The 27,927-nt window shown below is 38.8% G+C and overlaps 2 protein-coding genes across 8 annotated transcripts in view; one reads left to right on the top strand and one right to left on the bottom strand.

The window, feature by feature from the left end:
- Window positions 1-930: 930 nt before the first annotated feature.
- POGLUT2 (protein O-glucosyltransferase 2) lies at window positions 931-12,911 on the bottom strand. Of its 4 annotated transcripts, XM_024578797.3 has the most exons (10): window positions 12,396-12,911; window positions 11,053-11,258; window positions 9,464-9,669; window positions 9,213-9,290; window positions 6,931-7,103; window positions 6,572-6,809; window positions 4,749-4,958; window positions 3,807-3,896; window positions 2,509-2,616; window positions 931-1,162 (listed from the first exon to the last, which is right to left on the bottom strand). In XM_024578797.3, exons 1-10 carry the CDS (start codon window positions 12,575-12,577, stop codon window positions 1,145-1,147), a joined length of 1,509 nt encoding a protein of 502 aa, XP_024434565.1. In that variant the 5' UTR covers window positions 12,578-12,911; the 3' UTR covers window positions 931-1,144. The 4 variants fall into 4 exon arrangements, with proteins under 4 accessions (XP_024434565.1, XP_045042538.1, XP_045042539.1 ...); XM_045186603.2 differs by lacking the exon at window positions 11,053-11,258 and having other exon boundaries at window positions 12,396-12,533; XM_024578796.3 differs by lacking the exon at window positions 931-1,162 and having other exon boundaries at window positions 1,179-2,616.
- A 112-nt stretch (window positions 12,912-13,023) lies between these two features.
- Window positions 13,024-27,927, top strand: part of BIVM (basic, immunoglobulin-like variable motif containing) — a 74,895-nt gene continuing 59,991 nt past the window's right edge. For 2 of the 4 annotated variants that reach the window (XM_053916434.1, XM_045186599.2), the window contains exons 1-2: window positions 13,024-13,451; window positions 25,771-26,363. In XM_053916434.1, coding sequence (XP_053772409.1) covers window positions 25,886-26,363 — 478 coding nt within the window. In that variant the 5' untranslated portion in view covers window positions 13,024-13,451; window positions 25,771-25,885. The remainder of the gene's footprint in view (window positions 13,452-25,770; window positions 26,364-27,927) is intronic. The other 2 variants (XM_053916433.1, XM_045186601.2) reach the window with 1 other exon arrangement.

Raw genomic sequence — 27,927 nt, 5'->3', positions numbered from 1 at the left:
TTGCTTGGGGCAAGATCAGGTGAATTAGGAGGGTGGGGCACAAGGGTCATACCCTTTTTGGTCAAAAACTGCTGAACATTCTGTACTGTGTGGGCAGGTGTGCTTGTAAATCACCCATCATGAAATGGGCAAATATATTTTGAGAATCTTCAGAAAAAATTCACTGAGGCCAAATGCAGCCCCTCACAATACTAGCTGGTACACTGATACAGATGGGTTTCTATAACACTCACCTAGTGGGGGTTTCCCCCTTGTATCATGGTTCAGTGTTAGGATTTCTAGTTCCTTTTTAATTCTCTTAATCACATTTTAAAGTGATTTTCACTCAGTCACTCACTCATACATTCAATACTTATTGAGCCTTTCTAGTTGTAGGGCCTTTATTAAATTAAATAGAAGAACAGCATGGTCTCTGTAGTGAAGTTGCTTAAAATCTGGTAAAGGAAAGAGACAACCAAGTAGATCACCACCACATAGCATAGTAAATGCAGATGGGAAGACACACAGGGGTAATTCCTGAAATCAGCTTTGAAGGCTATCTAAGCCAGAGGAAGAGAAGGTCATGGTATTCCAGACCAAGGGAAAAGCATAAACAAGGCAGGTAAGAAACAAACCATTAAAAGAATGGTAAGGGATTGGTTTTGCTGGGCTAGAGAGTACATAATTAGTAAGTGGTAAGAGATTTTATTAAAGATGCAGCCAGAGATAAGATAATGAAAGGCCTTGTAAGATGTATTTGTTAGGATCAGGTTTGGCTGTGAGTGACTGAAATTCAAAATAATAGTGTAAACAAAACAGAGGTTTATTGCTTTGTTATATAAACCACATCTGGGTAGGTGGTACTGCAGTGATGCTCCACACTGAGTCTAGGACCCAGACTCTGTCTGTTTTTACTGCTCCATGATCCAAACACAGATAATAACACAGGCATTTACAATAAAAGTGGTTTTATTAAAAAATTGTAAAAATGTGCTTTAAAGAACAGGTATGGGAATACTGCATAATAAGAAGAAACTTATCTTCATAAGCCAGACAATCACATAGCAGAGTTCATATTGTCCATGGAAATTAATATTTAAAAAAAATCTTTTCAGTTAAGAAGAGTCTCAGAGCACCATTATTTGAAGGGAAGGTATTTTGCATATCAGAGTTCATCTTTGGTCTGAAATTAAGAAGTAAAATATTTAGAGACACCAAGAAGTCCTATATAAGTTAGGAATACTTATATTAGTCTAATTTTTTTCTCTACTGTGAAATAAGTGGAAAAAAAGCCAAGTCACTAGTACAGACTTGTAGGGTCAGGAGCTGTTTTTGGGATCACCCACAGATAGAGCTTTATAGTGCTATTAATGTGGAACCCAAACATATAAGGGTCTAAATAATAGTAAAGGGAATTTTGTTATAAATGGTCAGTGAATCAGTGGAATCATTTGACATCCCTCAAAACTCTTAGACAAACATAAAAAAACAGAAAGAGGAGTGCCTAAAGGAAGCCGCCCAGTTTCATCTGGAGCCCACAAAAGTGTTCTGATACCGAATCACTAACTTTGTGAGGGGGTACCTTTCAATTCTGGCAATTTGTTTTGTCACTGGCTTTAATTAATTTTATGGTTTTGCAGCATTGAGAGGAGTTAATGTTGGTTGATTATGTACCGCTTTGAAGGGCTATTTGGTGGCAAATCAGTTCTCAACAAAACTAAACAAAAACAATATAACCAAAACTCTGATTATTATCATGACATTGCTTTAAAAATATCAATATATATTATATCATATGTATATAAATCACAGTTTTACACAATATATACTCCTTCAAACAAAAAACAACTATAATCAAAACAACCCTTCCCTTCTGCACTGTCTTTATATACAACCAGGCACAAAATCTGAAGATAAGATACTGGTTTTTCATCCATGATTTGCTGTAATCCAGCTAGCTGGTTCTGAACTAATTTCATCTTTTGGATCAGTTTTGTTAACAATAAAATGAAGGTATTTACTGGATGACCTCTAAGGTCCTTTTTAGCCTGAAAAGTTCCTATGTGAATTTGCCTTTTATAAACAAAATCACTATGTAGTGGTATCAACAAAGATTGCTTTTCATGAATAATCTGCTAACATGAATAATCATGGTTACATATTTTTTCATCTCTCAACTGGCATGATGAATTTTGCCAAACCTATCTCACAGGGAGATGAGGCTACTAGACAATACAAGTGAAAATACTTTTAGAACATTAGACATCTATTGAAATGCCATGTGATCTGAATTCTCACATTAAAAAAACACTTCCCTCCATTTTGCTGGGAGCTCCTATGTCTTCTCATTTAACTGCATCTCAGCATCTTTTGCCTTGTTATTATCTATTACATCTCTCTGGTAGAATGAATTGCCTGGAAGCTTCAGGAGAAACCCAAATAGTTGTTGCCTGACTAAATGACTAAAGGAATAAATGAGGGCTTGGAACAAAGTTAGTTGTTACTCTGACATTGGCTAGTTCTGGTTACCTTTTTCCTATGGCATGTGCAAGGAAAGAGGTCATCCTCAGTCTCTGGTTCTACCTTCATCATGCCCTCTCGGATTTGGGGCTCGGTCACTTGTAAATTGGCATATTCCTGTATAGGCAACAACACAAAAAATATTCCTTATAAAATGCTTAAAGTATATTTACCAGATTAGATATGCTGGAATTTGCTAGAATATGGTCCCATTTAACTCATGTGTCAATTACAATAGGCAAAGTCCTCTGTATTCCCCTAAAACATTCAACAACAGAGCTTCTGAGAGGCAGCTGTGCTTTAGACCATTAGCTGCCTATTTCTAAGAGAGCTTTCATTATTCATCCTTTATTTATACACCTTGGTTTTTTAATTTAGTTTTTACCATCTTTGCCTTGCAGTGGAAATACTTGTGCACATGATCTTCCCTAGTCTGAGAATCTGAGTACAGAAACTATTTCTGTCTTATTCACCATGACTTGTCCAGAATCAGTTGCCATCATCATTTATTATGTGCTCCCTTTGTGTCAGGCTCTGGGCTAAGTGCTTATAGGCTAGTATGTGTGAGTTGAGTGAATGAATACTACCCTGTATATTTTTAGGAATTCAGGTAGTAAATTCCCTTCCTCCTTCACTTTACACCTTCATCCTCTCTATCTCTTCACTGTCCTCTAAGAAAGATTTTAAAGGAAAAGAGGCTAATGCAGATCAGTAAAAAGACTTTGTCTTGTAGCAGAAACTGTGGTATAGGGCTCAATATCTGCAATTCTTAGATTTTAAAAGTAGCTTAACTTATATCTAGTATTGTTATTAGCAAATTACTTGCTTACTACTACATTTTTAAAAAGAAACTTTCAAATCATCAGATGTGCCTTGATATGATCGCTAAATGCCTAAGTCCATGAAAATGATTTCCAAAAGAAATCATGGCTCATATGGAGTCAGCACAACAGTTCCAAACAGACCTTGCACTATGTAGACAAAGAAATGGTAAGGCAGCAGTAATACTGTACAAAGAGAAAACAGAAATCCATGCACAGTAATTTTGCAGATGACAATTTCCTAACCACATACCACATGGTTCTAACATTCATACTTTTCCTTTAATATTGTATCACTATCCACTAAATAACCTTTGGTTTTCTACTCTTTTCATTACTAGTTAATACTTGTCCTTGATTTTCACCCACAGAGGTATATATTTATCTCCTTATATAATATACTTTCAGCCATTGTGAAGTAAAATATTATTTGCTACTAATATGATCAATTACAAGTTAGATATTATTTTCTTAGAATATACTGACCTGGAAAAGTTTAAAATAATAACAGAATATGTCATCACCCATGAGATTATGTCTTGCAAATTCTTGTCCTGCTTTTGCTATCTTTTTTGCCTATGGGAACAATAAAAAAACCTTTAATGAAATGTATGTTTCCCCATGCAGACATATGAAAACTGATCTTCAGAGTACATTTTAGTGGGACAATAGGGGGGAAAATATCTCTGGGGGTCGTCTTTTGTGGTATAGGAAACAGTTAACAGAGTATGTTTGTCAAAATTAAAGGGAGGTTTTTAAGACTTTAAAAATTTTTTAAAATAAATTTATTTTATTTTTAGACAGAGAGGAAGGAAGAAAGGGAGGGAGAGAAAGAACAATGTGTAGTTGCCTCTCGTGCACCCCCTAATGGGGACCTGGCCTACAACCCAGGCATGTGCCCTAACCAGGAATCGAACTGGTGACCCTTTGGTTCACAGTCTGGCACTCACTCCACTGAGCCATACTAGCCAGGGCAAGACTTGAAAATTTGAGAAGTCATATTAAACCTTCTCGAACTAAGCCTCTCTTGGAGAGAAGGTATACATTAAATGAGGTAACAATATCTTTGTAAAGTTAATGTAGGATTAAGCTTAATGCGCTGCCTTAAAATCTCTCAGGAATTAGTTAAAAGTTTATTTCATGCAATCCCTCATTTAAATCCATAGCACAGTTAGTGTTTCCTCCTGACAGGCTAGCTATCTTAATTTTCACGTTCCTCGTAGAGGTGAGAGTGCTTGAGCCCCAGATCAACCTGACTCAAAGAGGGAGTATAGTCAAGGCCAAGGTTAGCTTTTTGTTTCATGTGCAGACTGGACAGTTAATATAAGCACAATGCCTGTGTTCATAGGTAAGGGTCTATATCTGAGCATACTGAGTAGTCATTTAAAATGAATCCATGACATTTGGGTACAAGGAGACTGACCTTACCTCTTCATCATGATCTTTTGCCCATTTAAGTTTTTCTAGAAGATCACTCAGGTTGCTTTTAACTGGAATGTAGTGTTTCCAGGGCTGCAGCTCATTGTAAAAGTGTTCATAGTAGATAGAATCCTGCTTCAGCACAACACTGTCACCGACTAGAAGATATGGCAGGCGATATGCTGCGACAGTGCCATCAATGTTTATTTGATACTTATGCTGTGAAACAGAAGTAAAATATAAGTACCTCCATTATATTTCCTTTTTTTATACTCTCATTCTCTTCCCATTTCCACACAAAAAGCCTCACTGTCCTCAGACTTGGCCAGATTTTGCTCACTGCTTTCACTACTTAGTAAGTGCTATTGTATAACATGCTGATCTAGAGCTGAAGGTTTATTTTGATGCTCTCCTAAATTTCTCAAAGGGACCACAAGTCTAATGTTGAAGCAGCCAATAAAATAATAAATAACTGTTGTCCTTAGGCTACAAACTAAGGAAAGATTGATTTTTTGGTGACTTTGTTATCTCTCTACTACTTTATTGATCACTGTGATAATCAACAGTCTTTAATCAATAGCCTTCAGTTGTAGCAAATTCAGCAGGTAGGAATAAAGCAAAGGCATGACAGAATATCCTGAGGAGGGATGGCTGGTGTTAGCTTTCATTGGTTTTAACCATATTCCAAAAATCTCTGCAGTATGCATATGAAAATACTGACAATTCAACTTATGGCATTCTTCAGGTCTACCTGCTGCCAGGTAACCCACTGAAAACAAACAGAAAACAACATTGGCCATTTACGGTGTAGACAAAGCTTGCTAATCACTTCCCTTGACCACCTGTTTTCCTACCACATGGGACTTCAAAAAGTACTCAGTGGTCTAGAGAACCACTGGCAGTGTTCTACTGCATGAAAGGTGGACTTGTTAGAAAGAGGATCACTACCTGGGAAACATGAGCCATCCACATTCTAGATACAGAAAGTGCTCCCTCATTTCTAGAATTCCCAGGCAGACCATTTGGATGGATTTCAAGTCACTTCCCCATAAGAAGGCCTGATAAGAGCTCCCTGGTTTCTATCTTCTTTAGCCTGTTGTCAAGCTCTAGCTCTGGGAAGAATTATGTGTAAAATCACTTGCATGTATTTATTAGTAAAAAAAGGTTTTGTAGCTGAAATGTGGTCTAAATATTGGGTCAATTGGGGGAAAAATGATCTCTCCCCTGGCTCCAAGCTCCCTGATAAATATTTAATGCCAGACCTGGGTACTGAGTACGGACCCATGTTGCCAAGCCAGTGCCCAGGTTCCCATGCCTTGATAGTCAACTGAGTTTTATGCTCACCTCTCGCACCGCCTGTAAGTTATAGGCCTTGATTTCTCTTACCCAAGTGAAGATACAGTGGACCCTTGAACAACATGGAGTTTAGGGGCACTGGCTCCTCCCACAACACTGTCAAAATCCTGTGTATAACTTTTGACTCTTCCAAAACAGTTGTCCCTGGTTTCCATGGAACATTGGTCCCAGGATACTCAAAGATACCAAAATCCACAGATGATCAAGTTCCTTATGTAAAATAGCACAGATCAATATACACAGTTGGCCCTTTGCCTCTGTGGATTCCCAGCCTCAAATGCAAATACTACTTTTGATCTGCAGTTGGTTCAATCCATGGATGTGAAAAATGGGGAAATAGAGGGTTGACTGTATATTAAAAAAAAAAAACAAAAAAAAACAGCCTGTAAGTGGACCTGTGCAGTTCAATTCCATGTTGTTCAAGGGTCAACTATATTTGGAAAAACAAAAAGGATTGGTCACGGGTGATGTCATACCTTGAAGAAATCAAAAAATGAAATGTGTTTCACAATGGGACCATAAAGGCTTTCATTGTGTTTAAAGAAGAAAAAATTGGTGAAGGCAGCATCTATGAGTTCTGGGTGTTTTCTGCTGAGTTTAACCAGCTCGAGTCTTTCTTTGCGGCTGTCTCGCCCTCTCCAGATAGCTGTGGTGTTTTTGCTTTCCCAGGGAGGACCCGTGTTAGCTTGCACAGACATCATATCCAGACTTACTCTGGAAGACAGAAAGTACAATACATTTCCCTTCCAAACCATCACGCCACAAAGGTTGTTGTGACAGAACTCAGCACACAAAAAAACCCAAGGCTCTGGGTCATCTGTGACACGTCTCTCACCGGCCCATGGTTTCTAGAACAGAGTCAGTCAGGTCGTAGGTAGGCATCACAATATCCTTGGAATCTGTGGATCCACACCAGGAAAAGATCGGATGGATATGTGAACTGGATTTCTTTTTTTCTAAAGGCCAATCTCCCAAATTAACAAAAAACTCCACATCAGGCATCCTCACCTAAGAAAAAGAAAACAAAGAGCTTATTCACATTTCTTGCATTGTATAATGGCTTCTATTGATCAATCTGTTGGGAAAGGTGTCTCCTGCATGCAGTCTTTCCTGGCCAAATAAGAACAGTCTAGGGCCTGGTACACTTCTTTTCCAAGACACAAAGAGCCCTCACAGTGTGGGCTAGGCTTATCTTCCAGTGAGGGAGCCCTAAGGTACACCCCCAGCTTATTGTATTCAGACTCCATAAAAGTAGTCAGGGAGCTTCTACTGCAGCAGGGAGTGGGAGGGTGGTTGGCTGTGTAGAGGATCCACTGGCCCTGGGGTATGGCCACATTGAAAGGGGCTGAATCTTGTGTACTGTCCTTTGCTCTAAGTAAATGCTGGACCACTTGACCCTGTGCTTAGTGACCTGAAACCATGCACTTACCTGCCTTTAACTTTGGCCACACTCATTCTATCCCATAGTACAACTTGAATACACAGTGAGCAATGAAACACAATAAAAGTTAGAAATTGTACCAAATGAAAGGCCAAACTTTAGGTAATGATAATTACTTTGATTTGAAGAGTGGGAGTGACTTTTCAGAGTATTGTCACATGTGTAAGCATACTAGATTTCCTTTCTAGGGTGCCCATAGACTTACTTCAATAGGGATGAAATGATAAAGGTAATCTTTCTACTAATACTGCCAAGAGACTCTAAGATGATCAGTGAGAAAGACAATTACTAGAAAATAACTACAACACACAGCACTTGGGACTCTAACTCTAGTTCAGATGCTTCTATCTATTTTAAAATATATCACAGGTTGCCATGACTGGTGTGGCTCAGTGGGTTGGGTGTTGTTCCATGGACCAAAAGGTTGCCAGTTCAATTCCCAGTCAGGGCACATGCCTGGGTTGTGGGCCAGGTCCCCAGTTGGGGACATGGAAGAGGCAATTGATTGATGTTTTCCTCCTTATCTTTCTCCCTCCCTTATCCTCTCTCTGAAAATAAAATTTTAAAAAATCTTTAAAAAAACACACCCTAAGTAGGTGATGGGACCAGGAACTGAATTTAGGAAGCCCAACACTAAAGCCGAATATTAGTAACTTTCAAACTACTGGCTTCTACTGGCACAGATGTGTTGAAAGAATATAGCCATGGGAAAATGTTTGGGGTATTTGTAAAACAAAATATATGTTTTTTAAGGTGAGAACTGCTGGTCAGTTTGAGAAGCATCTTGAGAAACTGGAGTCCTGGATTGATGCACATGATTAAGAAATACTTGCTGGCACTGTGATGTCTTAGCTTAAAGGAGGCATAGTACTAATGCTACATAACTACCCATGTTCAGAATTAACTCACTGTAAATGCTTTGCAATCTTAAGAAAGGCACTTTTCCATGAGTAATTTAACCAAGGTATGCACACGGGTTGTTCAATAAATAGCTAATAAGCAATTGGTAAACACGATGGTATAGTTTTTCATATGAACTATTTTATCATTGCTGTCAAGCACTTCATTAGAACCCTGTTAAAGAATATTATACCAAGGAACAGGATTCAGAATACCCTAAACCCCAATATCTCAGGATGACATTGTTCGGAAATAGGGTTGTTGCAGAGGTAATTAGTTAAGATAAGAACATACTGGAGCAGTTGGCTCTTTATCCAATATGCCTGGTGTCCTTGTGAGAAGAGGTGAAGCCATAAAGACACACAGGAATAATGCCATGTGATGACAGAGACAGAGAATGGAGCCATGCAGCTTCAAACCAAGGAATGCCAGGGACTGCAAGGCACCACCAAAAGTCAGGAAGAGCCAAGAAGGCCTCTCCTCTATAGGTTTCAGAGGAAGCACAGCCCTGCTGACACTCTGATTTTGAACTTCTAGCCTCCAGAACTGTGAAAGAATAAATTTCTCTTGTTTCAAGCTGTTAAGTTTGTAGTACTTTTTTACAGCAGCCCTAGGAAATTAACACAGGCACCCCACACGGCATAAAGCTTCAGAATAGTATTATAATAAGGCTCCAAAATAGAACTCCCCTGATATTGTTATTGTTTTTAGTTTGAAAAATTATATTATAAAACCTGGGCTTAAATTATTATACATAATTGAAAAGAAATACTTACTTTTCTAGTCAAAGAAAGTAGTATGGCATCCATGAAAATTCTGAAACCTACATGCTCACCATGAGTCTTGATATAAACCTAAAAGATAATTGAATGTTTATTATAGTTAAAAAGTCCTGGCAGGCTGAAGTAAAGCTTAATACATTGATCCTCAGAATGATTTTTAATAAAACTATGTAGCTAGTTGCAGCCAAACGGTCAAAACAAAAAGTCACTAGGACAAACATGCAAATCTCAATCACAAATTGTACCTTGTTATCCTTCAAGGTATAGTGACACAGGCTCTGCCTTTGTCCAAATCTCTCTGGGATTTCTACTGCAATCTTTTCTGGGTCAACAGTAGGGAAATGTGCCAGATCTCTCTGAATCTGAGCGATGGTTTCTGGGCAGCTCATCTCCTGTAGCCAGGCTGCACTATCTTCCAAAGGACAGTTACAATTCTCGTGGTAAACTGGCCCTAATTACACACAAGCAACAAATAATACAGTAATAATTTCACTCAGCATTTGAATCATGTAACAGATCTCCATAGTATGGCTTCACAAGTTTTGCCTAGGTTATCAGGAAGAGTATTTTGATGGAAAACATTTTTTTAAAGAAAAATATTTTTATCACACTGGGGCATCACATCACTAGTAACAATCTTCTGTTCTAAGAGCTGTTCGCAGTAAGGCTGCTATTTTCAGTCAGGCCTGCTTTGCTCGAGTTCAAAAGAGAGCCAATGGGTATTATTTTTTTTCACAGTAGCTATTATAGACCATCATTCTTTATGTTCTGTGCACTTAAAAGTAACCAAACACTGGTAAAAAAGATGTCAAAGTAGTATACCTGTTCTAATGAAAGACAAAAGTGATATGAAATTAGTATTTCAATGGTCTCCTATACAAAGTTTCTTAAAATGTCTAAGGTATTTTCCTCAATGGCTAAATCAATTAACAATATAAGAACCCCTACTATGCTTATTATTTTTTCAAGAATTATTCAAAAAGAGGTAATGTTCAAAATTGTTCATTAATAGTGTAATAAATTAATTATACATTTATAGAAATAATACTAACACAATATAGTAGAATCTGAATTGAGATTTTATTGTCATTCCTCTCCTGTAATTTTCAGATTCCTATCTGACCCAGGCAGTAGTTGACAGAGGAATACTTTTTTAAGGTTTGGCAGGTTATATTGTACCATGTGGTCCTGGAGGAATGTGGGAAAGGAACCTAGATGCTTTTGAAAACATTGGCCTTTCTTGGAGGTGGGGAACAAGAAAAATTTGTGCCTCTGTATATACAGTGCTTTTCCACTGTTTTAGGGTACTATCTTCACTGAGATGGAAGGATATGGCTCTAAATAATGCATCTGTACTCTCATTCTATTCATATACTTATATATGTATAAAAATCAGAGAATTCTCCTGGAAAAATAATACTGGAACAAAGACAAAAAGAAATAAGAAAAACCAAACCAACAGTCAAATTCCTCCCTTTTCTTCAAGCCCTTCTCTTTCTGAAGTGATCAAATTTCAATAACACTTATCAGTTACTTGTGATATACTTCCAATTAAGTGTCAGCTGTGACCATATTGTATACAGCTGGATTATTCTTGCTAATGTTGTATCTCCAAGGAGCAAATTCTCTATTAATATGTTATTTCCTCTTTGGTGAATTATAATTGCCATTCAAATCTTGCATTTCTCTCCAGGGCTCTCATTTTAGCTTTCAAGTAGGAAGTGGGAAATGCCTATTTTTTTTCAGTAAAAAAAATTATATTAATTTGTTTTTATTGATTAAATGACACATAATTGTATTCAAATAGTTTTTTAAAAATTATGTTCCAAATTACCTTTTAAAATATATGGAGATCTGGCTACATGTTGACCTTGGAATTTAACTTCTAACTTCATATTTTTATAGCTTGCATACATTCTATATCTGACTATGAAGGACCCATCCTTTCGATCTAAAACCTGGACTCCAACTCTAGTGAATTGCTCATCTGGTGCGGAGATTTTAATCTGGAACACCTTTTCACCTGGAGAAGATGTGAACCTATGACAAGTAGAAGAATAATATACAAGGATTATTTTAAGGAACAAGTGCACAAAGATCATGCTCTCAAGTCTGTGAACCTTACTCTTCTCCTCCATGTTCTCCCCCTAACATACACTTATCTTCTCTCTTATACTTTTAGTACCAGAATGAATATGATGGATCAGAGATTTTTTTTTTAAAGAAGAGGATGACAATGGCCAAGATAACATAAAATAGTTTCATTAGAAAATCAGATTATGTTAACACAACTAATCTATGTAAACATAGAACACATGTATGCATTTCATGTATACAAATATTCTTATCAACCTACTATTTATTTCATGCCCATCACATCTGGAAATTTGTGATCAAATGGTGCCTGCAAAGATCTTTTGAAGAAAAATCTCTCTCAATGATTCTTTTAAAAATTAGTATTATAAAGCATACCCAACATGGGCAAAAGCCAGTTGGTAGTGTATCATTTAAGTGACACTATGAAAGTTCTTTTGAGTGAGTGCTCTTGTTAAGATTGTATTTAGTTTTTCCAATTGCCCTATTTATAACCTTTATTTTTGCTATGAAAAACTTATTCTCATTTTTTTCCTACAAAATATACATGGTCAGCAATAAAAAAGGACAATCATCTCGGAAGTATGTGAGTTCTAGAAATAAGTTTTGAGTATAATTTAAGTTGTTAAAATGGAGTGAAATAAATGTTTGTTGCAGACACATAGGAGACACCTACTGTGATACTTTCCCTTTAAACTTCAAATAGTGCTTAATTTTTCTTTTTGAGTTTCAAAGTGTTTACTTGCAGATGTCTACCAGGAAACAGAGGGTAGCACCAGAGAAAGATGGAAGCAACCAAGTTTCTAACAACTGGATTTAAATTCCTTATAACAGCTTATGCAAAAGTAGTGAGAAGTTATACTCCCAGAAAAGTGCAGGGGCTTTGTCTCTCTAGCCATGTGGGAATCCTTATGAATAAAGCTAGGAGAAGAGCTAATTCAGAATTATTTCTAAAACTATGAGGAAGATTGGTTGGGATGCACAAAGATAGTTACAACCAGATGTGGCTAGGGATAGACCTTGAAGGAAGAAACAAACTTTAACTGCATTTCGAAATAGTTAGGCGGCTGTTTCTCAACTTACTTATTTCCTGACGTATCCACCGCCTGAATATAGAAATAACGCGCAGGAAGGACAACAGCTGCTTTTAGCCCTGGTCCCCATATTTCACTCTTCTCAGGGCTCAGTCGCCTCTCTCCGCCGGTCTCGGCAAATGCTGGAACTGTCCCCAGAAAGAAGTAGTAAAGCAGCAAAATGCTAAACATTTACAAGACGGACTATCAAAATGATCAAAGGATAATGAGACGTAAGAAGTGGACAAAACGAGCGGTGGTTTGGGTAGGAGCACGGTGTCCGATCGCAGCAACAAAAACGGCTCCAAGAGGTGTCGCTCGCTGTGCAAGGCAGGCGCTCGGGCTTCCACTTTTCCAGGAAAGTCACAACCCGAGAGTGGACTTGTACAGCTGAAAAATGCCAGTCGCTCTGCTGAGATTGGCAAGAACCACTCTGCTCCTCTTTCTCGGGACAATGACAAACTTGGCGTCTCACTTGCAACTGGAGCATCACTGGGGGATGAATCCGTCTCAGGTTCCAGTCCAAGGTGCCGGGCAAGGAGATTGGCCCAGTGCATCTGACTCGGCTAAGTAAGGCTTTCTCCTAGTGGGTGCAGTAGTGGACACGTGTCCTCGCGCCGTGGCTTCCTGGGATATGTAGTTCGCGACAGGACTAGCGGAAATCCTGCCAGGTTTTTACCATCTCTCACTCATTTATTTACTTTGCGGTTGCCGATTTCAGGGAACAGATAAATACTAGATGTCCAATGAAAGGACACGTGGGTCTGGAGTCACAGCTAAGAGTTTTTCCTTTAAATTGTCACGGTATCCTCTGCACGTGCAGAGGTCAGGAATAAAACTTGATGAAAAGAAGGTGTCGTCAATGATATCTGACGATTGGTCTCCGGGCACAGCAGTCCAGGGCGCTGTTCTCTGACTCTTCGATGGGAGGAGAGCCGCCAGCCCCAGGAACCCGAGGAGCTTCGTAGGCCGCCCACTGGAAGCTGTGATGCGGCTGTAGCAGTTTCGCTGGGCCGCTGCGACCCGACTCCACCGGACAGACCCGACTCCACCGGACAGGCTAGAGGTACTCCCGGCTGTGGGAAGAATCTAAGTGGCGGCCTGCGGCTGTGGCTGTGCGCCCTGCGCACTGGGTCTTGGGCTAGGCCCTCGGGCGCCGCTGACCCGCCTGGTGCGGCCTGCTAGTTCTAGGCAGCGCCAGCGCCAACAGCGCCAGGGCCATGGCCTCTCCAGAGCCCCGTGGTCATCTCAGTGGAGGCCACTGAGTCGGTGCTCGTCCTCCAGGGAAAAAGTGGGGGTGGCGAGCCAGGCCGCATGATGGAGGGAAGTGCTAGGGGGGCAAGGGACGAGTCTTCTCAGGAACAAAGCTTGATTTGGAGGTGCTGGCGTGTATACCAGTGGCTAATACCTGTAGCCAGTCTCCCTGCCATGCTCGGCAGGGCTCCGGTTGGAGCTCGAGTTGGCCATCCCCTCGCCCCTGCACGCCCACTACAATTCGGAAGGGTCACCAGGAGGAGGGAGTCGTGTTCAGCCCCTGAGCCTTCTCCTTTTCCTCCCTCCCTCTTGCTAGCTGTCCGGAAATCCACACAGGCCAGTGGCTCCGCCAGCCAAATCAAGCCTCGGGGAGGCCACGGCGGGGCTTTCCTTTTTACTTTTTTGCATCTGTTACTAGTAATGATATCACCTTGTGCGTTCCAAAGCTGGAGTAGGGGGATCTGAGACAACTGTTCAAGCCCTACCCACCCAAATGCCTAGAGCACCCAGAGCGTCCTTGGAAGTGAAGGAGCCTCTGCCCTTTCCGCCTGGCAGCACACTCTGGCTTTCCGCAGCGGACGCAGGGTGGGAGGTGGGGCCAGGAGGCCTGCTTTCCTTGAGCGAACCAGACACTGGGCCCTCAGGACCACACCCACCGGGGCTGGGGAGATGGCGGGAGGGGCGCGGGTAAGGGGCACAGCTTTTTACTCTGGGCTGGTGCTGCCTCCAGACACAACATTCTGCTCAGCCCAGTGCAACTGCGCGGCCTCCGAGTCCCTCCCCAGGGCGCAGCGAGCTTGCAGAAAAGGGCGGTGGGAACTCGGCTCCTGGCCTGATGCTGGCCTGTACTCGGGAAGACACCCGGTATCCGTTGTGGGCCAGCAGCACGAGAGGGGTTCAAGTGTGATCGAGGAAGAGATGCAGGGATCGGGGTTGGGGGGGAGGGCAAGGGAAAGGGTCCGAGGACTGAGACCAGACACGCTGGGACTTAAAAAGTGTCAGGTCTGGCCTTCCAGCATTCCACCCTTAATAAGTCTCTTACCTGCCTCTGTTCCAGTGGTTTTCCTTACAGTTGTCTTATGTGGAAAGCTTTTCTGAAAAGCCTCTTTAAGACGTTTAGTTTTCTCAGCAAACTTGATTCTTAAAAATACTGATTTAAAATGTAATTGGAAAAGAGTGTAACCTAGGCAGTCAGTATTCTTTCAAATGGAACGTTTAGTTTTTAAAACAGTTCAAATAATTACTGCAGCGGTGCTTTTAGAGCTAGCCATTTTATGAAATTTTGTTGGCACACAAGTAAACAATACTTTTGTTGCTTATGCTATGATCTTATAAGTAAATCCTTAATTTGAGTGTTACATCCTGCAATCATTCTTATTAGTAAATGTTAATATAGCATCGCCTCACTTAGCTGGATTAGGGAACTTTCATTCTCACAGGTGAGAAATAGGTAGAAGAAGAAGAGGTCCCCTGGCTACAACTCCAGCTCTTGATTAGTAAGACCACTCCTGGTAAGACAGACCTCCTGGAATCTAGGCTCTTAAGCCAGAGTTTACAGTAATGCCTGCCATGGTGTAGGTATTTAAAAAGAAGTATTTGTGGATGATACTTCTACAAATGCTGAGTCATGGGAATACAATAGTCAGGAAAATACGACTTGCAAAAGGCAGACATTCATCATATAAATCCAAATGTATAAATGTAAAATTGCACCCTGGGAAAGACCTGTGAAAGAAAGGTACCTGAGCATATAGCATATACAGGGTGACCTGGACTATTCTGAGGAGCAAAGAAATCATCCCTCCCAGAAAGTGACATTTGAAGGATATTGGAAGGATAAATGGAAATTGACTAAATGAAGGAGGGTTATTGAGAATAAATAACATTCAGAAAATGGAAAGTTGTTCAGTGTGGAGATAGTGCAGAGAGGAAGGGGTAGAGGGAGGATGATTAGATCAGGAGTCAGCTTTTGTTTCTAACAGAGTGTTTTAGGCAGAGGAGTTTTGTGATATATATTTTAATTTCTAATATCTATGCACAGTTCAGATTAGAAATGCCAACTCATGGGGGTAGTGGGGGCCAGGAACGGGAATTAAATTGGGAATGGTTTGTAAAAGTAGGGGCAAAAGCAGATATAAGGTATGAGAAAACTGAAAGCTGTGGGCTCTGTAGTAGAGGTACAAATTGCCTCTCTGTATTTCACTATCTCCCGAGGCTATAATTACAATAGAATACAGTAATTGGCATCTATGATGACTCTGTTGTCAGTAATAATCTGTGCTTAGTTCATTTGTTTGAAAGCCTGAGAACAATAATGTGTGGTAAAATCTATAAATATTACAGTTTTTCAAGACAAATTTCTATAAGCAGCGGTTCATTGAGAAAGTTTGCAAACCACTCTAAATTTACTCTTGGCTTTTATTGATGATCAGTATAAAATTGCTTTTATGTTGATGATCTTTGCTATTTACATATTGGTAAAAGTGCAACCAAAGGCATTGTTTTTCATCATTGATCACTATTTAAAAGCAATCAAACCCAAAACAGAAACAACAAAACTAGACCCTTAAATTTTTTATTAATCAACTGCTATGTTCTTTCCTGTCTTTAGCTTCCAGAAGCTCTGCCCCTTTTACGTGCATATGTAGTAATTTCCCTTTGCATATGTTTTTGATATGTACATTTTCCTATATAGGTTCCAAATCACCATTTTTAATGGAATTCCAACATTGCCACACAGGGGGCTGGTCCCACAGGTAAAATTCCATTCAGTCTGAGGAAGGAAGCTTTGGCAAAGTGGAAGCTAAGCTTGAGATGAACAGATAACAAAGGCAGCGCCTAGAACATTTCTGTCTTCTCCACCAGACCAACTTCTGCACCTTTTGCTAATTGTGCTTTATCATGACCATATGCTTTTCCCTTTCATGCCTCATCCTGCTACAACCCACCCACACAACACCAATGCTACAAATAACACCTCTGTCCACACTATGTCTTTTAGAGAGAGGCATGAGGATTAGAGATAAAAAGTAGAAAATGCTGCTGTAGGACATGTAGTAAGAGTCAGAGAAACCAATTCCTCAGAAAATCAGTTCGGTCTGCACAACTTCAGGTACTCGCCTTCTCTTGCATCTTTCTCTACTGTCAATATCATGCCAGGAGTTGAGGAAAAAGGATAGAGAAAGCATAACAGATTGCTGTCTAGAGATCCACTACACCTATTCCTAGGATTTCTTGGCCAAAAAAAAAAACCAAAACAGTAAAGTTTTGAAACCATCAAAGTTTTCATCTTTGTTGCTGAAGCTGCTGCCAAACAGACCTTCCTGCAATTATCTGTAAACTCTGTACAAATTACATGAAGGTTTAAATAAAGGGCATTTAAGCATTCATTAAAGGAAAAATAAAGGAAATGGAATTTTTCTAGGATATGTGGAGTCCTCCTGGTATGGGAACTGTTTCCTTAAATTACATGGAGGACATGCAGTACCTTCATTAATTTCTCCTCACAAACTCAGGGCAATCAGCTCTTTTTCTTATCATCTTAGTCATAGGTTTTGTCATTTAGTATTTGTATGATGGATTTTATATAATAATTTTCCTGTAATCTGTGGAAGGTATTTTAATTTCTAATTTTTAAGTAAGGAAATAGGCAGAGATATTAACAGTAAATGTCCAACTGGTATCCAGTTTGCTGCTCCTTCACTAAAGCCCTGTGAAGTGGGCGTGCTCTGCTCTGGCACCTACATCAGGTTGCCTCCTACACCAGCTGTAATGGTTTCATTCACTCGGGTCTTCCTTTGGTATAAATTTGCAGCTTTCTTGATGCTCTCAGTTGCTATTTAAACTTTTCTCCTTTTTCTTCCCTAAAAGAATCAGTTTAGACTTGAAATTTAGTTTTTACTGAGAATGATCAGAGGTTTGGTGATGACATGGATTTGACCTTGTTTTTTTTCAGTTGACATATACTTAAAAAATTTAAATTCTGGGGAGATACAATATGGCAGTGGGATAGGTGGATATTACACTCATCTCTTCCCAGGACCAAACTGGAATTATGACTAAAATATAGAGCAATCAACCTTAATAACCACCTGAAGACTAATTGAAGAGAAGCCTTATAACCCGGAATTTATAAAAGAAGCCACATCGAATTTGGTTGGAAGATGAGAAAAAGGCTGGCCCCACTCCCATGAAAGGCAGCTGAGGTTCTGGAGGGATATCTCAGCTGTAAAGGTTCCCCCTGAGAAGCATTCAGTCTCAACCCCAAGCGGGGCTCCCGAACCCAGGGCACCAGAGCCAGGAAGAGGCTCCCACATAATATCTGGCTGTGAAAATCAGCAGGGATTCTGTCTGCCAGGGAGAGATGGAAGTCTGCTGGAAACACCGGTGCCCTCTTCAAGGGCCAACTCACAAAATCTTGTTCACAGCCACTCACGAGAGGATAGAGTAGACTAAAGTCACATGGAGAAACCAGGGTTTGTGGCTCTGGTGAGAGAGCTGAACGGACAGCCACCAGGATGCCTGTGTTGGGTGACCATTGCACACTACAGACACCATCTTTCTTGGGTGAAGCATTCCCCTCCATATGGCATCAGCCTGAGGCAAAGAAAAAAAACCCAGTTTCTAGACACCCTGTAGCTCCACCCTGCAGAGCTTGCACCCTGCTGAGGAGTCAGCTACCTGGGCTGGGGTATAGAGGTCTGGGCAGACTCAGGGGGTGTTGGTGACTGAGTTTTCAGGGTTTGGAGTGGGGGGCCATTCCTGCCACTTTCCCAGGAACCTAACTGGTGCCTCCCTCTCACAGGAGATCCACTAGCCTCATCCTTCTGACTTCTGGCAGCCCTATCCTACTGACATCGGGCTCCTGGTATAATCTGGGACAGTCTGAGTTGTGTGGCTCTAGGAAAGGGGCCATTTTCTCCTTGCATACCCAAACAATGCAGAGCCTTGGTCTCTGCCTTCTGAACTTTCACATAGCCAAATCTTGGTCTGTTTGGGCCTCATAATCTCTGCTGGCCTCATCCTGATGACTCCCTGAGACCCCGTCCCACCACAAAGGTCTGCAAGCACCCAGCGGGTGGCAGTTAGATTTATATACTCTCGATGTGACATTAGCTGAGAGGCCTCAGACCCAACCAAGAATGAACCTGTTTTGATCTGATGAACACTACTCACCCCTACCTGGTGACGCACTGAGAACCTACCTCATGCAACTCGAGTCCCTCCAGAGGCTCTTTCAGTGACTCAGCCTAACAGGCAGCTGGAAGGCAGGAGCAGGTAGAGGTGGATCTTGGGGTGCCTTGAGACTTTTGCTGACCTGGCCCTGGACCTGGTGCTGATAAAAGCTAGCTGTGGTGTGCAGCTTAGTCCATCCTGAGAACACCCAGGCTCAGCAGAGGCAGCCACAAACTGTGGGCCACTTTGTAGCTCCAAATAGGTTGTCCAGGGCTAGTCACAGGCAGTGTCTGACATTGGCCTGAACCAGGGTACCTCCAAAGAGGCATCATAAATAACACCGAGTGGCCAACTTCAGACCGAGTGGTCAACATCAGAGCAGCATATAATTAGTTTGACAAACAGCATATCCAAAGGGAGATCTCAGCAGGCACCAAGCATGACTGAGGTGAATTCTACTTTATATGGTCAGCACCTGCACAGCAGATTGTACACCAAAGTAAAGATTGTCTCAGAGTAGGTCAGGCTTTACCCAATGCACAAACACGCCAATAGAAATCGAGACTCAATTACAAAAGGAACCCTCCTTTTGTAACCCACAAAACCCACAAGAGGGATGTTCCTAGGGCACCCAGGCCAGGTAATCAAGGAAACTGCCACTGGGTCCCATAGGACCCCTACTGCATAAGGCCATTATACCAAGATGAGGAGCCATAGCAGATCTACCTAGTACATAGAAACAAACACAGGGAGGCACCGAAAATGCGGAGACAAAAAGTATGCCCCAAATGAAAGAACAGGAGAAAACTCCAGAAAAAGAGCTAAATGAAATGGAGGCAAGCAATTTACCTGATACAGAGTTTAAAAAAATGGTTATAAGGATGCTTAAGGAACTTATTGAGAACTTCAACAAAGCAAGAGCAAGCATAAAGGACATAGAAACAATAAAAAGTAAATATTCAGAGATGCAGAATACAATATCTGAAATGTAAAATATATTAGAAGGAATAGACAATAGGTTGCTTGAAGCAAAGGATTAAATCAGTGATTTGGAAGACAAAGTAACAGGAAACATACAATCAGAGCAGCAAAAATAAAAAAAAAATGAGATAGTTTAAGGGACCTTTGGAACAGCACGAAGCATAACAACATCTGCATCATAGCGATACCAGAAGAAGAAGAGACAACAAGGAATTGAGAACCTATTTCAAGAAATAATTACCAAAAACTTCACTACCTGGTGAAGAAAAAAGTCATGCAAGTCCAGGGAGCACAGAGAGTCCCAAAAAAGATGGACCCAAAGAGGTCCACACCAACACATATCATAATTAAAATGGGAAAGGTTAAAGAAAAAGATAATCTTAAAAGCATTAAGAGAAAGACAGTTACCTACAAGGGAGCTCCCATAATACTGACAGCTTATTTCCTAACAGAAACATTTCAGGCCAGAAGGCAGTGGCGTGAAATATTCAAAATGATGAGAAGCAAGAACCTACAACCGAGACTACTTTACTCTGCAACACTATAATTTAAAATTGAAGAAGTAAAAGAGCTTTCCAGATAAGAAAAAGCTAAAGGGATTCACTACCACTAAACCAGTATAGTGAAAAATGTTAAAGAGCCTTCTTGAAGAAGAAAAAGGTGAAGGAGAAAGAGAAGGAGAAAACAAGGACACAGTTAAAAGAGTAAAATGGCAATGAATACATACCTATCAATAATCACTTTAACTGTAAATGGCTTAAATGCTCCAATCAAAAAACATTGGGTAGCATTATAGATAAGAAAACAAGACCCCTATAAATGCTGTCTATAAGAGTCCTACCTTAGAATAAAACATACATACTGAAAGTAAAGGAATGGACAGAGATATTTCATGCAAATGGAAAGGAAAAAAAAAGCTGGTGTAGCAGTACTTATGACAACAAAATAGACTTTACGTCTAAGGCTATAATAGACAAAGAAGGACACTGCATAATGATAAAGGGAGCAATCCAATAAGAGGATATAACCCTTGTAAACATCTATGCACCCAACATAGGAGCACCTAAATATATAAAGCAAATCTTGATGGATATAAAGGAAGAGATTGACAACAATACAGTTATAGTAGGGGCTTTTAACACCCCATTAACATCAATGGGTAGATCTTCTAGGTAGAAAATCAATAAGGAAACAACAGCCTTAAATGACTCATTATATCAGATGGATTTAATTAATATCTTCAGAGCAATTCATCCTAATGCAGCAGAATATACATTCTTTTTGATTGCATATGGAACATATTCTGGGATAGACCACATATTAGGCCACAAAACAAGGTTCAATAAATTTAAGAAGACTGAAATCTAATCAAGCATGTTCTCTGAACAGAATGGTATCGAACAGGACATCAATCATAAGAAAAACACACAAAGACATGGAGGCTAAAACACATGTTTCTAAACAGTGAATTGGTTAACAATGAGGTCAAAAAAGAAATCAAAAGATGTTGTATTTTGCAACAAACAAAAATGAGACAAAACAACCCCAAATCTATGGGACACAGTGAAAATAGCCCTTAGAGAGAAATTCATATGTTAAGGATCTACCTCAAGAAACAAGAAAAATCTCAGATAAACAATCTAACTCTCCAATTAAAGGAACTAGAAAAAGACAAACAAACAAAACCTAAAGTGAGTAGAGGAAAGGAAATAATAAAGATCACTGCAGACATAAACAGTGCCTAAAAAACAATACAACAGATCGATGAAACCAAGAGCTGGTTTTTTGAAAAGAAAAACTAGATTGACAAGCCTTAACCAGACTCAAGAAAAAAACAAGACTAAAATAAGTAAGTCAGAATTGAAAGAGGTGAGGTAAAAACTGACACCACAGAAATACAAAGGGTTGTAAGAATAATTATGAACGGATATATGCCAAGAAATTGGACAATCTGAATGAAATGGATAAATTCCTAGAAACATACAATCTTAAAACTGAATCAGGAAGTTTCAGAAAATCTGAATAGACAGACTTCAACTAATGATATTGAAGCAGTAATCAAAATACTCCCAAAATACAAAAGTCCTGCATCAGATGACTTCACAGGTGAATTTTACCAAACATTCAAATAACACCTATCCTCAAACTACTAAAAAAATTCAAGAGGAGGGAAGCATCCCAAGCTCATTTTACAAGGCTAGCATTAACTTAATTCCAAAATCAGATAAAAACATTCCAAAGAAAGAAATTATATGCCAATATTCCTGATGAACATAGATGCTAAAATCCTGAACAAAATATTAGCGGATTGAATCCAGCAATACATTAAAGAGATCATACACCATGATCAAAGGGGATATATTTCTGGGCTACAAGGTTGGTGCAATATTTGCAAATCAGTAAGTGTGACACATCACATAAAAAACATGAAGGATAAATACCACATGGTCATATCAATAGATATATAAAAAGCATTTCATAAAATCTAGCACAATTTTGTGATAAAAACTCTCAGCATAGTGGGAATAGAGGGAATATACCTCAACATAATAAAGGCCTTATATGACAAACCCACAGCCACCATCATACTCAATGGGAAAAACTACAAGCATTTCCCTTGAGATTGGGAACAAGACAGGGATATCCTCCTTCCCCACTCTTATTCAACATAGAACTAGCCACAGCAACTAGACAAGAAAAAGAAATAAAAGGCATCCATATTGGAAAGGAAGAAGTAAAGCTGCCATTATTTGCAGATGACATAATACTGTGTATAGAGAATTCCACCAAATAACTACTGGTACTCAAATACAGTAAAGGAGCAGGATATAAAATAAATATCCAGAAATCAGTTGCATTTTTGTACACCACTAATGAGCTATCAGAAAGAGGAACTGAGAAACCAATCCTATTTAAAATGCCATAAAAATACCTAGAATAATTGTAACCAAGGATGTAGAAGACCTGTAGCTGGAAAATTATAACACACCAAAGAAAGAAACCGAAGAAGCTACAAATAAGTGGAAGCATAAACCATGTTCATGGATAGGAAGACTTAACATTATTAAAATGCATATACTACCCAAAGTAATCTATAGATTTCAGTGCAATTTTTATCATGATACCAAGGATGTATTTTACAGAACTAGAAAAATATTCCAAAAATTTATATGGAACAACAAAATACCCTGAATAGCCACAGCCATCCTGAGAAAGAAGAACGAAGTTAGAGGAATCACGCTACTTATATCAAAGTATATTACAAGATGTAGTATTCAAAACAGCATTGGCATAAAAACAGACATATAGATTTCTGGAACAGAAAAGAGATTTTAGCAATAAACCCTCACATTTATGGTCATTTAGTATTAGACCAAGGAGGCAAGAACTCACAATAGGGTAAAGACAGTCTACCCAATAAATGGTGTTGGAAAAATTAGACATGTATCTGTAAAAATGAAACTAGACTACTTTCTTATGGCATATACAAGAATAAACTCAAAATGGATTAAAGATTAAATGTTTAACTAAAACCCATGAAAATCCTAGAAGAAAATATAGGCAGTAAAATCTCAAGACATTTTTGTAGCAATGTTCTTTTATGATATATTTCCTTAGGCAAGGGAAACAAAAGAAAAAAAAACAAACAAATTGGACTGCATCTAACTAAAAAGCTTTTGCACAGCAAAAACAACCATCAACAAAATGAATAGAGAACCCCCGAACGGGATAACATTTTCACCAATGATACATCTGATAAGAGGTTAATAATCCAAAATTTATAAAGAAGTAAACAACAAGCCTCCAAATACAGTCCAATTAAAAAATGGGCACAGGACCTGAATAGACACTTCTACAAAGAGGACATACAGGTGGCCCATAGATACATGAAAAAATGCTCACCATCACTAGCCATCAGAGAGATGCAAATTAAAACCACAATGAGATATAACCTCACACATATCAGAATGACTATCATCGATAAATAAACAATAAGTTTTGGTGAGGATATGTAGAAAAGGGAACTCTCGTGCACTCTTGGTTGGAATGCAGATTTGTGCAGCCACTAGGGAAAGCAGTATGGAGTTACCTCAGAAAATTAAAAATGGAACTGCCTTGTGATCCAGGAATTCCACTTCTGGGAATATATCTGAAGAAACCCAAAACTAATTCAAAAGAATATATGAACCCCGGTGTTCATTGCAACATTATTTACAATAGATAAGATTTGGAAGGAAACCAAGTGCCCATTAGTAGGTGAGTGGATAAAAAAGCAGTGTACATTTACACAATGGAATATCATATGCTTGTAAAAGAGAAGGGACTCAATGTGACAGCATGGATGGACCTGGAGAGTATTATGCTAAGTGAAATAAGCCAGTCATAGAAGGACAAGTACTATATGACTTCACTTATATGTGGAATCTAGTGAACAAAATAAACTAACAAACAAAATAAAAATAGGCTCATAGTTACAGAGAACAGACTGACAACTGCCAGAAGGGAGAGGTTTGGGGGGGGTGCTGGGTGAAAAAGGTGAAGGTATTAAAAGCAAAGAAAAAAGAAAACTCAAAGACAAGGTTAATAGTATGGTAAGTACCGGAGGGAAAGGGGGTTGGGGGGGAATGTAGAAGAGGGTATGGGGGATAAATGGTGATGGAAGGAGACTTGACTTGGGGTGGTGAACACTCAATACAATACACAGATGATGTATTATAGAATCATACAACTGAATCCTATATAATTTTATTAACCAATGTCACCCAATAAATGCAATAAAAGTTTTTAAAAGGACTAAAGGATGTAGTAAGAAATAAAAAATAAAATAAAAAATCAAGACTACTTCATTTAAGAATATTTAATTCTGTCATTATTGTTGATTTAAGTACATGCTTATTATTCATCATGTGTCCTTTTTGCCTATTGGTTTTTTAAATAACCTTGCTAGTGCCTTATTTTTCTAGACAGCTTTATCGAGATACGATTCACAAATCATACACTTCAGCCATTTAAAGTGTACAATTATGTTGCTTTTACTGTATTCACAAAGGCATTAATCACCACAATTATAGAATATTTTCCTTGCTTCAAAAAGAAACCTCATTACCCCTAACTTTTCTTACCCTCCATCCCTTGGTAACCACTACTCTGCTTTTTGTCTCTTTGAATGGATTTACTTATTGTGGACACTTCATATAAATGCAATCATGCACTCTCTGCTCCTTTGTGAGTGGCTTCATTCACTTAGCATAACGCTTTCAAGGTTCATCCATGTTGTAGCAAGGTTCATCACTTCATTTAGTTTTATTGCTTAATAATATTCCATAGTATAGGTATACTACGTTTTATTTATTCATTTATTAATTGATGTGTTCAGGTTGTTTTCACTTTCTGGCTGTTATGAATAATGCTGCTATAAACATTTGTATAGACATATGTTTTCATTTCTTGGATATATACCTAGTAGTGAAATTGCTGGATCATATGGTAACTCTATGTAAATATTTAAAGAACTTTTTTCCAAAGTGACTGGACCATTTTGCACTTCCACTAGCAATGAATGAGGGTTCCAATTTCTCCACATCCTTGACAATCATTATTTTCTGTCTTTTTGAGTATAGTCATACTGTTGGGTGTCAGGTGGTATCTCACTGTGGTTTTGGTTTGCATTTCTGTGATAGTTACTCATGCTGAGCTTGTCTTGCACTTCCTGGCCATTTCCATATCATATTTGGAAAAGAGAGTATTCATATACTTTGCAAATTTTTAATTGAGCCATTTGTCTTTTTAATTCCAATGCATAATTTTAAAATAATTTCTTTAATTGGGCAGATGGTCAATGATTATAACTAGGCATATAGTCATTGGAAAGTAAATGCTTACTGAATGAAAGCATATGACACTTGGTACATTTGTTTTAGGGATGTTTGTAGTGTCTAGTGGATTGTTGATCTCTCTCCTCCCTCTTTTCTTAGGAACCCATTTTGCAGCTCTCAAGTTTTTGTAGAATGCTATAAACACTTGTCACAGTTTTTCAAGAAACAGAGTTACAACTTCCTCCTCCCAGTAGAACTTTTATAGTTGCATTCGATGCCTAACATTGCAGAAGCAGAAAGGGCACATGATTCTGGAAATGGTGAGCACAAATCTGAGAGAAAGTCTCCTGATGGGAAACTACAAGATGCTGTACAGTCTTTCTGCACACATGCCTCAGGGGCACCCTTGGGTCCCAAAGGAGATGGTCATTATCCATGGAGCTGTCCAGTGACCCATACACGGGAGAAAATTTATGCCATCTGTTCAGACTATGCCTTTCTCAACCAGGCAACCTCAATCTATAAAACTCCAAATCCATCCCACTCTTCTTGCCTCCCTGATAGTACCTCTTTATCTGCTGGAAATAATTCATCAAGATACATTGGTATCCCTACTAGTACATCAGAGATCATCTACAATGAGGAAAATAGCTTGGAAAACTTGTCCAATAGTCTGGGCAAGCTACCTCTTGCATGGGAAATTGATAAATCTGAATTTGATGGGACGACCACAAATTTGAAACACAAATCAGGTAAGGAAGGAGCCATGAAGTTCACATTTGAAAATAGTAAGAAAACAATGCATCTTGTTTAAACTTGCCATTAAATGTGTTTTTCTTTTATAATACTGAATAGAGAACATTGCTATCATCTTGTCTCATTGTTATAGTTAAAAGATAAACTTGGACATGAGACATTTTGTTTATTAATGTGTTGTTATGGGAAACTTTTGACATTACCCTTATATTTTGAGAGTTTTGAAACATCTAGGATGCTGTAGAAACACAGGTATTACAGATAAATACATGGTGACTTAGAGATGGTTAATGAGGTGGCTAGAATAACATACTACTATTTTATAATTATACAGGGAAATGAATTCATATGTCCCAATTAAATATCTAGTTTTCTTTTCTACCATGTAATATTGAAACTTTCTGGTTACAGTTTTTTGAATACCCCACAAGGTCTCCAGGTATCACTGAGTGAGCTGTGTACTACCCAGTTTAGATGCTGTTCACCTAGGGAGTTGACCTTGGGTTCAGTGCCTTCACAATTTCATTATGGTGGTCCTCTGGCAGATATTCATGCCATCGTCATGCATATACTATGTAGATACTATGGTTTCTGCTCCTTTTCCCCCCTTTTTCTTCCTTTGGCTTTACTTAGTTCTTTATTCTCTAACTTTTTGATTAAGACATTTCTACTATAAGTACTTAATGTTATAAATTGCCCTCTAAGTATGTTTTAGCTGTAGTTCACTCATTTTGATATACTTTGTTATCACTTAATTTGAAATATTTTCTAATTTCCCTTGTGATTTCTTCTTTGATAGTGGATTGTTTAGAAGTATGCTTTATAATTTCTAGGTATTTTGGAGGTTTTCTAAATATTCATTTCTAATTCAGTTCCATTGTGGACAGAGAACATATTATCTCAGTCTTTTTAAATTTAGTGACACTAGTTTTATGACACAGTGTATGGTCCATGTTGGTAAACTTGAAAAGAAGGTGCATTCTGTAGTTGTTGGGTGTAGTGTTCTACAAATATTTATGAAGTCAAAGTCTTTGAAAGTGTTGCTCACATGTCTGCCTCTCTACTTAATTTTTTGTCTTGTTTTACCAAATGCTGAAAATGGAGTGTTAAAAATCTCCAACTATGATTGTGGAATTATCTTTTCTCCATTTAACTTTGTTTGGTTTTATTATCATGTAATCTGAAGCTCTGTTATTAGATACTCACACATTTATGATTTTTATTTCTCCTTGAGGAATTGCCCTTTTATCATTAAGAAGTGTTCCTTATTATTTCTGGTAATATTTCTTGTTCTGAAAGCTACTTTGTTTGATATTTATATAGCTCAGTGATTTTCAAGCAGTGTGCTGTAAGAATTTTTAAAACATGTAATATCTGACTATTTAGTCAGAGGCACTGACTTCTTTTCACTTAGATTGTCAAATATAAAAAGGGTAATAGCCAACACAACAATAACCATCCAATGTGAATGAATCAAAATTAAACCTATTTTTTTCTCAGATTGGCAAAAAATATAGTTTTTGTTATGCCACAGTTTAGTAATTAGTTTGTGTGTGCATG

Source organism: Desmodus rotundus, chromosome 13 (genome assembly GCF_022682495.2).
Source record: "Desmodus rotundus isolate HL8 chromosome 13, HLdesRot8A.1, whole genome shotgun sequence".
Lineage (NCBI taxonomy): Eukaryota > Metazoa > Chordata > Mammalia > Chiroptera > Phyllostomidae > Desmodus > Desmodus rotundus.
Note: the sequence above shows the minus strand (reverse complement) of the source record. Positions and strands in the feature narration are given on the sequence as shown.

What these genes read in the sequence shown, in the direction of transcription:
- POGLUT2 (XM_024578796.3), bottom strand. Translation starts at nt 12,577, where the DNA reads ATGTTTAGCATTTTGCTGCTTTACTACTTCTTTCTGGGGACAGTTCCA. An exon ending in GTGGATACGTCAGGAAATAA is followed by an intron (nt 11,259 to 12,395) that starts GTAAGTTGAGAA and finishes TACTTGTCATAG; the next exon opens with GTTCACATCTTCTCCAGGTG. An exon ending in TACTTTCTTTGACTAGAAAA is followed by an intron (nt 7,104 to 9,212) that starts GTAAGTATTTCT and finishes TCTTTTTCTTAG; the next exon opens with GTGAGGATGCCTGATGTGGA.